At 42.0% G+C, this 13,442-nt stretch overlaps 1 protein-coding gene across 11 annotated transcripts in view; it reads left to right on the top strand.

Moving 5' to 3' along the window:
• MTMR7 (myotubularin related protein 7) overlaps positions 1 to 13,442 on the top strand; it is a 92,870-nt gene that overhangs the window by 23,996 nt on the left and 55,432 nt on the right. For 4 of the 11 annotated variants that reach the window (XM_059049421.2, XM_067022729.1, XM_067022727.1 and 1 more), the window contains exons 2-3: positions 9,206 to 9,328; positions 10,547 to 10,709. In XM_059049421.2, coding sequence (XP_058905404.1) covers positions 9,206 to 9,328; positions 10,547 to 10,709 — 286 coding nt within the window. Of the gene's footprint in view, positions 1 to 7,881; positions 8,082 to 9,205; positions 9,329 to 10,123; positions 10,438 to 10,546; positions 10,710 to 11,858; positions 12,074 to 12,401; positions 12,544 to 13,442 lie in introns of those variants that run through there. The other 7 variants (XM_067022734.1, XM_067022732.1, XM_067022735.1 and 4 more) reach the window with 7 other exon arrangements.

Consider the following 13,442-nt stretch of genomic DNA (forward strand, 5'->3'; position numbering starts at 1 on the left):
CTGGCAGTGCCGTGGAGGGGCCCCATGTTTACACTGAGGCTTTTCAGCCTCGGCCTAGAAAAGCTGATGAAAGCTTTTTTTTCCCCCTCAATCTAACCTCAGCAGAGCAGGGATGGGAATGAAAAGGCTTTCAAACTGGGGCACAGCCTTCTCCATTGAGTCTGTAAGATTCTTCAGAATGGACAAAGACTCCATCCTTTTTGTTCTTCTTCCTAGAACCTAACACCGTGCTACACAAAGGCATTTTGTTGAGTGGGATTGGATGTTTACTGTTTTCTCTTTTGGTTCTGAGAATCCTGAACATCTCCTCATGCCAACATTTGGGTTCCCGTAGCCCGTTCCCAGGCCTTCTGTCTTTGGGTTTAATCTCAAAGAAGAATGTTCTCATAGTGGTTTGTGAATATACTTTTACAATATAATTTTCTCTTAAATCATTCTGTTTTTTAAAAATTAATTAATTAATTAATTTATTTTTGGCTGTGTTGGGTCTTTGTTGCTGCACGCGGGCTTTCTCTAGTTGCGCCTAGCAGGGGCTACTCTTCGTTGCGGTGCGCGGGCTTCTCGTTGCGGCGGCTTCTCTTGTTGTGGAGCACGGGCGCTAGGTGCTCGGGCTCAGTAGTTGCGGGTCACGGGCTTAGTTGCTCGGCAGCATGTGGGATCTTCCCAGACCAGGGCTCGAACCCGTATCCCCTGCATTGGCAGGCGGATTCTTAACCACTGTACCACCAGGGAAGTCCCAGCATTCTGTTTTCAAATACTAATTTCATGTATAAAGTTGCTTAAAATAATTGTGAACTGGTTATCCTAAACATATTAATTTTGGGTAACAGAACTAGAATGACCTCATAGACATTCACCAGGCTTCACAGCCTCGATGACCTGTGAGCTTGGCCTTTGGAGCTGGACAGACCTTAGCTCCAAGCTGAGCCTTCCCTTGTACTGCTCGTGTGACCTGGGAAGATTTGTTGGGTCTCTAAATGTAACAGTGAAATGAAGATTATGTGAGGACCTAACTCATGGGGTTATTGTGGGGATTAACTGAGGTCAGATATGCAGTGACAGCACAGTGCATGGCAGAGAGTAAGTTCTCCAAAAATGTTTAATTGCTTATTATTATTTTGATAATTTTTACATAAGCCAACTGACGGCTGGGATTGGCCTGACCCATGCCATGTTGGTAGTTATTTTGAACACCTCCATTCTGTTCCCTTCAGAATTCCAAAGCTCTTCCCAGAATTTCTGCCAGTTCCCTTGGGTGTTTGCATTTTCACAGTCTCCTCCAGCACATAATCTTCTGCTCCCACTGAGTTAGTTCAGGTTATAGATTGTTTCACCATCCATTTAGGCACCTCTGCTCCATGACTCAGCTGTGTTGTATTAAAACCCACCTCTTACTTAATTACACAGCCCTTGTCCAACCCATCAAGGCAGTACAGTATACAGCCTACTCTCCTGAAGATTTGGGCCAAAGGAAAGGTTCAGTAAAGCAAAGGCAGAGATTAGATTTTTCCTCCCCATCCCTGGGTTTCTTTCCCCGGCACTTTGCCACGAAATCAAAAAATGTTTAAAATAAGGTATAAATATCTTCTGAAATACACCAAAGGATTCACAGTGCTTGTGGGTTTTTTTTTTTTTGTTGTTGTTGTTGTTGTTTGAGGTATGCGGGCCTCTCACTGTTGTGGCCTCTCCCGCCGCGGAGTACAGGCTCCGGACGCGCAGGCTCAGCGGCCATGGCTCACGGGCCCAGCCGCTCTGCGGCACGTGGGATCCTCCCGGACCGGGGCACGAACCCGCCTCCCCTGCATCGACAGGCGGACTCTCAACCACTGCGCCACCAGGGAAGCCCAGTGCTTGTGGTTTTAAAAAATATTTATTTATTTATTTTTGGCTGAGTTGGGTCTTCGTTGTGGTGAGTGGACTTCTCACTGTGGTGGCTTCTCTTGTTGCAGAGCACGGGCTCTAGGCACGTGGGCTTCAGGTGCTGTGGCACGTGGGCTCAGTAGTTGTGGCTCGCGGGCTCTAGAACGCAGGCTCAGTAGTTGTGGCCCATGGGCTTAGTTGTTCCGCGGCATGTGGGATCTTCCTGGACCAGGGATCGAACCCACGTCCCCTGCATTGGCAGGCGGATTCTTAACCACTGCGCCACCAGGGAAGCCCCAGTGCTTGTGTTTCAGTTATGGGACTAGGGTGATTTTCTTTCCTTCTTCTGTATTTCTGAATTTTTAAACATTGCATAAATAAGCATGTTTCTTAATTTTTAAAAAGACCAGTTTTAAAAGCTGGAGGAGAAGCTTTGTAGGACTGTGGAGACTTCAGTACAAGCAGGATAAACAAATCCTTGCCCAGTGAGCCTCATCTCCTTTGTCTAATCCTTTAAAACGTATTCCTCTCAGTTTCCTCCGAATGGGAGTTATTTTCTTTCCTGTGTGCATCACAGTGTGAGACGCCCCCTGGTTGGCAACGCTCATAGGCTTCTCTATCTTGACACGCCTGTTGCTTCTGGAAGGCTCTTTGCGTGCTTTGGTCTTTTGCTGCTCCGGGATGAAGTTTGAGTGGTCAGGTTCCCAGCTCTGGCTTCTGCCCTCACTTCCACAAAGAGTAGAATCTCCACTTTCTCAGCTCTAATGAGTTCACTCCTCTGGCCGTTGTGTTATGGCTTCTGATCCCAGGGCTCCCATGACCCCTTCTGCACCTTCCATGTTGCTGAGTCCAATGGGCATTTTACAGTTCTTGGCTTACTTGGTTTCTCAGCAGCATTCGGCATAAACATTCTCCTTTTAAACCACTCCCTCTACACCCTCTCCCCTGACAGCACGCTCTCCTGATTTTCCTCCTAACTGGCCATTCCTCCAAGTTTGCTTTTCTGATTCCTCCTCTTCCCTCAGAGCTTTAAATGTTGGGTGCCCTCAGATCTTTCCTTTGTCACTCTGCATGCTCTCCCGAGGTAACCTCTTTTGGTCCCATGATTTCAAATATAATTTATATGCCAGTGACTACAAACTTAACTTCATTTCAGCAAACCTAAGACATCAGTGATTGTAAGATGCACTGAGATTTTATTTACCACAGAGAAAGAAAAAAAAGTGCTGCCAGTTAAATGCCACAGTGGCTTCTTACCACATTAATCATAAGATACATTCCGTTTTTGGAAATGTCAGAAAGTGAAAAATGTACACTCAAGAGTTTATGATGATAGTGTAATATCTTTTGCATAGATGAATTGCCATTTGCAGAGCACGAATGCCAAGTGTGTCTTAAACGTGGTGTTCCCAGGAATATGCAAATGAATTGCAATAACTTTGTCTTAAGAAGCTGGTGGTTTCCTGGGTTTCCCTGGTGGCACACTGGTTAAGAATCCACCTGCCAGTGCAGGGGACATGGATTCAAGCCCTAGTCCAGGAAGATCCCACATGACGTGGAACAACTAAGCCTGTGCGCCACAACTACTGAACCTGCGTGCCACAACTACAGCAGCCCACGAGCCTAGAGCCCGTGCTCCACAACAAGAGAAGCCACCGCAGTGAGAAGCCCACACACCGCAATGAAGAGTAGCCCCCGCTCGCCACAACTAGAGAAAGCCTGTGCGCAGCAATGAAAACCCAACGCAGCCAAAAATAAATAAATAAGATACATGTATAAAATAAAAAAAAAAAAGGAGCTGGTGGTTTCCTAAGAGTCATCATCTCTCCAAGTATGAAAGAAGCCTTATTACCATATAGTTTATTACATGTGTAGATGAGGTAGAATTAAGTTAGCCCAACAGTGAGGCAGAGTTATTGAACCAATGTGTCTTCATGATGGCGCCCAAACTCTTGAGATTTTTTTCATTTTTTCTAGAACTGACTGACTCTAGCATCACAGTCAAGAATGTTCTGGCTGTCTTAGTGTAAACCACGTGGTGGTCCCTTTACAGTGCTCCCCATCTTCACAGAATTTCTCAGATATCGGGATTTTAATTTTTATTACTCATTTCTTTTATTACATCACTAGGAAATCATGCTGTTGGTGTTTCCCTCATTGTTTTTTATTTTTCCCCTCCCTCTCCTTCAGCTTTGCTTTTGACAGCTGTGAGACCTGTGAGAACGATTGCCAAATCTTGAAATGTAATTTTCCTGCAGCGGCATCCAAAGTTAACAGAAAGACATGGAAAAATCTCATTAAGTGTTCTAACCTACCACCATCTGCAAATCTTGTTCTGTTCCACTGAGGTTTTCTAAAAATAATCTAAGTGGTATAGCTTTCTTCACTTCTATAGGGAGAATAATTCATACTATAAATACTTTGGCTTCAAAATATTATCTTATGTTCAATGTGGTTACCCTAATAAAGTTTTGTTTCATTGGTTCTAAGTGCAGAGAGAATTATTTACATTCTGTTTTTAGATATTTTTAATTGGTATATCAATCCTGGACCTCTGGTTAATTTAGCTAGGCACATTTCAGCATGCAAATGAGTTTTTCCCCATAGAACTGTCCTAAAAGTAATATATCCCCTTGCTTTTCTCCTCCCACAGTCTCTTCCATGATATCTTTCTCATAGTCACTTCAGAATAGAATATTTAATGACAAAAATTTAAATACCATAATCCAATCGCATGGGAATTGAAAAATATTCTCTTTAAGAACTCGGGTCAAAGAAGAAGTAAAAACTGCAGTTATAAACTACCTAGAAAGTAATAAGACTGATAATATTGCAAACAAAACTCATAAGATGCAGCCAAAGATATACCTGGAGGAAAATGATTGGACTTAAAACTTGTTATTAATCAAAAAGAATGAAAATTGATGAGCTACTAAACCCAAGAATTTAAAACTGAGCAAAGAGGGACTTCCCTGGTGGTCCAGTGGTTAAGACTCCATGCTTCCATGGCAGGGGACACAGATTTGATCCCTGGTTGGGGAACTAAGATCCCACATGCCTCATGGCACAGCCAAAAAGAAAAAAAAAATTATAAAAAAAATTAAAATGAACAAAGAAACAAAAACCACATGACATACTCAAGGAAAGCATGTTAAAACATTTATTAACAAACACAAGCAGAAAGTAATGATTGGAAAAGAGAAAAATTAACTTGATAAATCCAAGACCTGTTACTTAGAAGAAAAACATATGCATATCTAATCACAAAGAAATAAGAACATAGTTCACAATATTAGGAATGAGAGAAGGGGTAAGGAGAGAGGGATTTACCCACAGACAAGAAGTAAAAGATTGTAAAGAATTTGAAAATCGGCAATAAGAAGATAATTGGAAAAGAAAATAGATGTCAAAATGAGATTTAGTAAAAAATAGAAACATTGAACAGATCTATAATTGCACAAAAATTGAATGAATTATTAAAGTATTGTTTCTGTGTAAAGAAGTGCCCATATTTCTTTCACATACTAAATAATTTGTATGTTGAAAGCTTCCTAATTAATGTAATTTTAACTGTGATGATTTCTTAAAAACATAGATGCAAAAAAACCAAAAAGGAAAACAAGAATAAAACAATTATAGCAGATAAAATATAAGGAATATTGAAACACTAACACACCGATTCCAAGTTGGTCATATACCAAGATCCAAGACTTCTTTAAGGATTAAGAAATCTATTACTATTATTAAGAGCACAGGACTAAAATAAAAAAGTAAATATTCGTCCAAATATATATTTAAAAGGCATGATGTTCATTCCTCATCTTTAAAAATCAAAACTCTTATTAAACTAGGAGTAGGTCACTTCCACTATGTGATTCTTAAAAAAATCAACATCAAACTCAAGGGTAAAATATAGGAAGTGTTCCTGTTAAAAACAGGTGTGCACATGAAAAGATGTTAGCATCATTAACCATTAGGGAAATGCAACTAAAAGTCACAAGATACTCTCTCATACCTACTAGGATGGCTATGATCAAAAAAAAAGGAATTGTTTAACAAGTGTTGGCAAAGACATGGAGAAATTAGAATCCTTATAGATTGGTGGTGGGAATGTAAAATGGTACAGCCACTTTGGATTTGGAAAATAGTCTGCGAGTTCCTCAGAACTCGCATAATAATGGCATAATTCCATTCCTAGGTATATATACACCCAACGTATGTCCTCATAAAAACTTGTATGAGAATGTTCATAGCAGCATTATTAATAATAACCAGGGCTTCCCTGGTGGCGCAGTGGTTGAGAATCCGCCTGCCAATGCAGGGCACACGGGTTCGAGCCCTGGTCCGGGAAGATCCCACGTGCTGCGGAGCAACTGGGCCCGTGAGCCACAAATACTGAGCCTGCGCATCCGGAGCCTGTGCTCCGCAACAAGAGAGGCCGCGACAGTGAGAGGCCCGCGCACCGCGATGAAGGGTGGCCCCCGCTCGCCGCAAGTAGAGAAAGCCCTCGCGCAGAAACGAAGACCCAACACAGCCATAAATAAATAAATAAATAAATAAAAGTAATAATAACCAAAAGGTAGAAACAACCCTAATGTCCATCAACTGACAGATAAATAAAAATGTGGTATATCCATATAATGGAATATTTTTGACAGTAAAAATAAATGAAGTACTGACACATTCTACAAGGGGATGAACTTTGATTGAAACACGGATCGAAAACATGATGCTAAGTGAAATAAACCAGTCACAGAGCACAACAGACTGTACGATTCAGTTCATATGAAGTGTCCAGAATAGGCAAATCCATAGAGACAGAAAGTAGATGGATGGTTGCCTAGTGCTGAGGTGGTTAGTGGGGAAAGAGGGCTGACTGCCAATGGGAACAGGGTTTCCTCGGGTGACGAAAATGCTTTAACATTGATGGTAGTAGTGGTTGCGCAATGACGGTCTACACAGTGCTGTGAATATACTAAAAAGCGTTGAGTCGTATACTCTTAATGGGTGAATTGTATGGTCCCTGAATTCCATCTCAATAAAACTGTTATTAAACCAATGAAAAACAACACAAGAGTGTTGTTACCACTGTTACTTACTGTTATGCTGAAGGTTCTGGTTAACGCCATTAAACAAGGGGAATGAAGGTATAAATATTGGAAAGGAAGAGAGAAATTGTTACGGAAAATATTCCCGTCTACTTGGAACATCCAAGAGACTTTGGTGAAAAAGTTATTAGAACTAGTAAAAGAGTTTGGTAAAGAGGCAGTTATAAAACATACAAATATCAATTAAGCCATAGGCTACTATCCTTACTATGTAAACAGTTTTCATGAATGTATAAGAAATGACCACGTGGTATGAAAGTAAACCAATGACGTGAGGACCATTTATGAAGGAGACAGACTGATGAATAACCATGTGAAAGAATGTGCAACACTAGTAACAAAAGAAGTATTTTTTAAAACCATAAGCTGGTAGGTTAAGAACACTGCTGTTGAATGACCATTCTTGATACACATAGACATTCACAAGGTCTCAGGAATGATGCAACCCCCCCCCCCCCCCGCATAAATTGTATGCCCCCCCCCCAACGTAGTAAATACCTAATTCTTTATTTGCCTCATTAGATCCCTGGAAATTGGGAAGAAGTGGGACAAGACCCTCAAGTACTATTCCCAGAAGGCTGGTTTGGTTCTCAGGGCTCAGAGGCAACTGAGGCAGTGGAATGTGTGAAGTGATGTTTGCCCTTGGAGTTGTCCTGACGACCCTGAGGGGTGTCCATTCAGTCCGCTGTCCCCGCAGGGCTTCCTGGAGCGGTTGAGAAGCCTTGGGCTCTCCAGCTGCATCAGCACAACAGCTTCTGTATTAGACTAAAGAATGAAGCACATGATTCACTAGTCTCTCAGCTGCCTCGTGGAAGCAAGTCACCATCCTGATTTGAGGGGTGAGGGTTGAGCCAGTGTCTTTTTTTTTTTTTTTTTTTTTTTGGCGGTACGCGGGCCTCTCACCGCTGTGGCGTCTCCCATTGCGGAGCACAGGCTCCGGACGCGCAGGCTCAGCGGCCACGGCTCACGGGCCCAGCCGCTCCGCGGCACGTGGGATCTTCCCGGACCGGGGCACGAACCCGTGTCCCCTGCATCGGCAGGCGGACGCTCAACCACTGCGCCACCAGGGAAGCCCGCCAGTGTCTTTTTGTAGACGGTTGATCCTTGCCAGTAGTAAGTAGCATTGCTAAGCACTGCCATCCTTACTAGAATGTTCATCGAGTGTTTGGGGTGGCTCTGCCTTACTGGAGTCGTCGTTGCTGCTTTTTCCGTTTGCCCTGTAGAAACTGTCTTGTCATTTCCTTTACATTTCATATTGAAATGATCCCGATGCATGTATTCTTGAAATTACTCTACATTTCAGAGATGTATGCTTGATAAAAGTTGTTTCCAGAAGTCTCCTGTAGCAGTTTGAATTTTAGCTCAGGGGTGAGAATTCTATTTATTAGAAAGATTGTATTATAAATATTAGCATCTTAATTTGGTATATTTTCTTGCTAAGCATGCAGAACATTCCTCTGATATTTTTTGCTCCTGTATGTATATTTGTATTTCCTACTAGTTTATACGGAAGCAGATAACCTTGGGGCCATTTCTGCAACTGAGAAACACATAGGAAAATACATTATTTTTTAATAGAATGCTGTTCATATATAGTTAATGTGTAAACTCAACTTTCATGCGTATGCTTCCTGCCTTAAAATTACATAATTACAGTGAAGTAAAAATGTTGACCTATTTAAAACACAGAAAGGGTATTCTTAAAGAATAGGATCTATACCTGGGGAGGGGGAAGGGTAAGCTGGGACAAAGTGAGAGAGTGGCATGGACATATATACGCTACCAAACGTAAAATAGAGAGCTAGTGGGAAGCTGCCGCATAGCACAGGGAGATCAGCTCCGTGCCTTGTGACCACCTAGAGGGGTGGGATAGGGAGGGTGGGAGGGAGACGCAAGGGGGAGGGGATATGGGGACATGTATATGCATATGGCTGATTCACTTTGTTAAACAGCAGAAACTAACACACCATTGTAAAACAATTATACTCCAATAAAGATCTTAAAAAAATAGGGTCTGTAACTCTTTTGTGGTACATTTAAGGTTATATTGAAGGAATTGGTGAACTTTTTTGATATACAGAGTCATTGTGAGATCTAATTAAGAGGGCAAGTTTTGGTTTTCATTATTGGGGGAATTTTCAAAATCATATTTGGATTAAGCTCGAGATTACTTACTGCTTGTTTTTTGTGAATAGCTTTTTTGCTCTACTATAACCCTGTCACATTGATTTCTCTAGGTTGAAAATGTCCGCTTGGTAGATCGAATATCTTCTAAAAAGGCAGCCCTTGGTACTTTGTATTTGACGGCTACTCATGTCATATTTGTGGAAAATGCACCTGACACAAGGAAAGAAACATGGGTATGCATTCCTTATTGTTGGCTTTATGTGTTTTCCGTTGCTTGAAGTAACAAGTGTTGACCCTCTATTTTTTTGTTTGCCCTCGGGGTGAGGAGGGTGGGATTTGGCATTTGGGTGTTCAGAGGACTCTTCTTGGAATGTGGGTTTTGCCTCTTTTCTGTAAAGGGTCACATCCACTTGATCTGCTTACTCATTTTAAGCACTAATTATTTGAACATCATCAAAGATAGACATAGAAATAGCCAGAGCTGTAAGTGCTTCGTGTCACAGCTGTCAAGTAGAGATTCAATGACGTTAGTGTACCAGACACAGCATTTACACAGTGCTTTTTCTGCAATCCACTTTATTTGTAGCATCCTGAAATGCAGGCCACTTAGTCATTTTATTATGTTGTCTGCAGTTTTCTCATAATTTAAAAAAGAAAAAAGAATCTAGGGAACAGTCCCATCCTCAGGTATTTCTGCTACATAATAATGAGACCATTAGATAGTTCTTATTTTATATAGCCACCCAACCATGACATTATGACCAGAACCAGAGTCCCTGAGTTGTAGATTTTGCCTTTTCTGTAGCCTGTAGACTTTATCTTTTCAGCAGAAGGTGGCAGGCACTACTGAGTGGAGAGGAATTTAAAGAACGAAGTGTTGCCACAGAGGACTGAGCAGAGAGAGGCCCTCCTGAAACGCCAGAGCACTGCAGCATGATTTCCTTTCAAATAAATCTCTTTATTTGCAGCCTGCCTGACCACCAAGAGCTTGGAAAACAACAGTCTCACGTTGCTGTTGAACTTGAGAGCATTCCATGTGGAATTAAGGAGCATGGTGGCACCTCCCAGCGGAGCTGTCTCTAACTTTTGTTGATTGCAAGGTTTACTTTACCAACTTCTCATGACCTTATTTAATTTTAGCTACTCAGTGCATTTCAACATTTGACGGCCCAAATGTTCCCTTACCTGGACCTGTGCAGAATTGTATGCTGAATAGTGTGCCTCATATATTTAGCTTGGATATGAGAAAGCTTGGCCTTGAAAAATCAAATGATAAATTCAGACAGTTGGCTCTTACCCCAAACATGTAGGTTCTTGTCATCTGAGTGCAAGCCAGCTAAAGGTCAGGGAGTGTTTCTTGTCTATGTGTGTGGCTCAGAGATCTGTGTTGCTTTTTGTCCTATGTATCCGTTATTTGTGCTTAGTTTACCCACATTAACTTTTGGTGGTAGATTCTTCACAGTCAGATTTCCACCATCGAGAAGCAGGCGACCACGGCTGCCGGGTACCCTCTGCTCATTCGCTGCAAGAACTTTCAGCTCTTACAGCTCATCATCCCTCAGGAAAGGGGCTGCCATGACGTTTACATCTCTCTCGTCCGCCTTGCAAGGCCAGGTAGGGCAGAGCGGCTCGGCATTCGGCGTGGACCCACTCTTAAGACATTCACCGATTGTGTTGAAGAAATATGGATGATACTTCATAATTACAGTACTTTAGGAATTATCCCAGCCTTCAGATGAGGTCAAGAAATCTGACTGATAGAGTTCCTGGTCTTTTGTGGGGGGGGGGGGGTGCCTCTGTCTGAGTTACTTACTGTATGAGCTTCTTTCATTATTCGTAGTTTTTATCTTGGAGGGGGTTTTAGTTGTGCTTCACTTTTGGGGTGAAATCATCCCAGAGTATGCCCTTCTGATACTGTGGTAGTTAAGCCACCTTGACTGAGCCCTAAGACAAAACCCACAAATTGTTTTGTGTGGGAAGCATTGATATCAAACAGGTCTAGGGCAGTTTTCCCTATTTGGGGGGCTTTTAAGGTTTGGTTTCTGTTGCTTTTCTGCTAGTAATATGTATTTCCCAAGGTTGGCCTAACTAGACCTTCGTTAGCGTCAGTGAATGTTTGGGGTATGTATATGTTGCTTCTCCTAAACAAAACCTCCGTAAGTGTTGTGGGAAGAATGGCTGATTTGGAAAATAGATGCTGTCAGTTACTCTCTGGTTATACATCCCTCATCTTAGGGCCTTTAGAATTGAAGCTTATTATGCTTTAAGTCTAAGAAATTTATAGCTTACTGTGCTATAAACGTCTGAAAATCTACACAGGTGTTTCTTGTGTATGTGGCTGTGTGAACTGTGGGGTCCCCCTGTTCAGTGTCTTGGAAGTGTACAGTGAAAGGAGATCATTTGTATAACAGTAACCTCCATGGCAGCGTTTACCCAGAAGTCCTTAATAAGGGAGATAGGACATGTGCTTATAGTTACTTTACTGAATGCTTTTTGATTCAGGACAAGAAGTTTGATTGTAAACTCTTCAAAGCATTTGGTGGGGTCCTCAGATTCTTATGATACAACTGTATTGTCTGTTGAGAGCTAAGAGCTAAAGTTACATGATGGGAACATCAGAATCTGATCATTTTGACTTGACTTTGCTCCCCTTGCAAGTCGGCCCGTTGAGGCTTTTTCATCTCAGTGTGTTGAAAAGAACTGCCGAGTTAGCCAGAAAAGCAGTTGAACTTTTTGGAGGGCGCACTATAATTGGAACAGAAGTTCTGGGAAGATGTACGTGAGGTTGCATGTAGCAGAGAATGCGAGGGGAATTGCGCGCCAGCAGTTTCTGTGTCACTGATTAATGGATGTACTGGATGATAAATGTGCTCTGACCGGATTAATGGGATTTAGGAATGGCCCAGAGAACTGGGAAAGGGCTGAGGCACTGGAAGAGCAGATCACAGCGGCGGTGAGGGCTCCGGCCCCAGATGACAGTGAGTGTCCAGATTCACTTTGCGAGGGTCCCCAGGGAGGAAAATCGCTGTGTTCCCCTGCTTTTAAAAATATACAGTTTTTCTTCAAGATGAAGTTTTGGGAGTTCAGTATTAGCTGTGGCCAGAGACCAAAGAAAGAAATTATAGTCCTTAATTGAATTAAAGCCATTACCTTGGAAGAGTTTTTAAAATGCCACCAGCATTGTGAAACATTGGAATTAGAAATGCCAGTTTATGTAAAACACAGTACTTTAATGAGTATGGGAAGAGGAAACAGAATCCAAGCAGCTTCACAGTTTAATGCTAAAGGCAGTGATAAAATTAGGACATATTACAGCCTGTCACCTTGGAAGCAGGGTGTTGAATCTGGGTGGAGGTGAGGCAAGGTGGAGGGAGTTTCCACCAGGAGTGTGGTGGCTTCTCAGACCATCCCAGGAACTTTTACAAATTACACCTTTGCACTCCTCAAGGTATTTCAGAAGAGGGGTGTGTGTGTGTGTGTGTGTGTGTGTGTGTGTGTGTGTGTGTCTGTGTGTGTGTCTGTGTGTGGTGTGTGTGTCTGTGTGCGCGCGTGTCTCTGTGTGTGTCTGTGTGTGTGTGGTGTGTGCATGTCTGTGTGTGTGTGTCTGTGTGTGGTGTGTGCGTGTCTGTGCGTGTCTGTGTGTGTCTGTGTGTCTGGTCGGGAAATGACTTTGAAAACCAGTAGCACAATATCCATTTCTGGGGTTATTGTGGTTGGTCACCAGCACAAATTATGTGTTTTCAGCTCCCCTTATCGGCACAGCTAAGGTCCTGTAGAGGACACTTTTTTTTTTAACGAAAGAAGAAATGTTTGGGAGTCCATTTCAGTCAACGCCTATGAAGGAGCTAGCTTCAGAGCTCTTGAGAATCTGTCTTCACTGAATTATGATTTCTGGGATAAGGGTAAATCAAATGACTAAAAAATTTGTCTAGATTTTATTGGTTTGTCTTTCATATGAATTCAGATTGGTCAGAATTTGGTCATGGACTCTAATTAAAAGAGCCCAGCAAAAAAATAACGTAGCCAAATCCAGTAAGCTCTTTAATTCTTCATAAAGAAATAAGTTAAAATAAGGCTGTGGCCCAAAAGAGAGAATAAATTAATGCTGTAGATCTGATGTACTAATAAAGTTATACATTTTTCTGATTTGAAGACCCGTGTTTCTCAGAGGGTTTCCATTTTTCCCATGTTCTTTCTTTTCTCCTCCCTCTAATTAGCCTCCTGCTGTTTATTTTTTTGTAGCAATTATCTTTCCCTCTGTAGTGTTCTTGGGCCATCTCTTTTGTTTATTTTCCCATTTTTTATTAAATTGCAGTATTTTTTCAGCCCATCTTAGCCCCTAATTCT

Source organism: Kogia breviceps, chromosome 20 (assembly GCF_026419965.1).
Source record: "Kogia breviceps isolate mKogBre1 chromosome 20, mKogBre1 haplotype 1, whole genome shotgun sequence".
Taxonomy (NCBI): Eukaryota; Metazoa; Chordata; class Mammalia; order Artiodactyla; family Physeteridae; genus Kogia; species Kogia breviceps.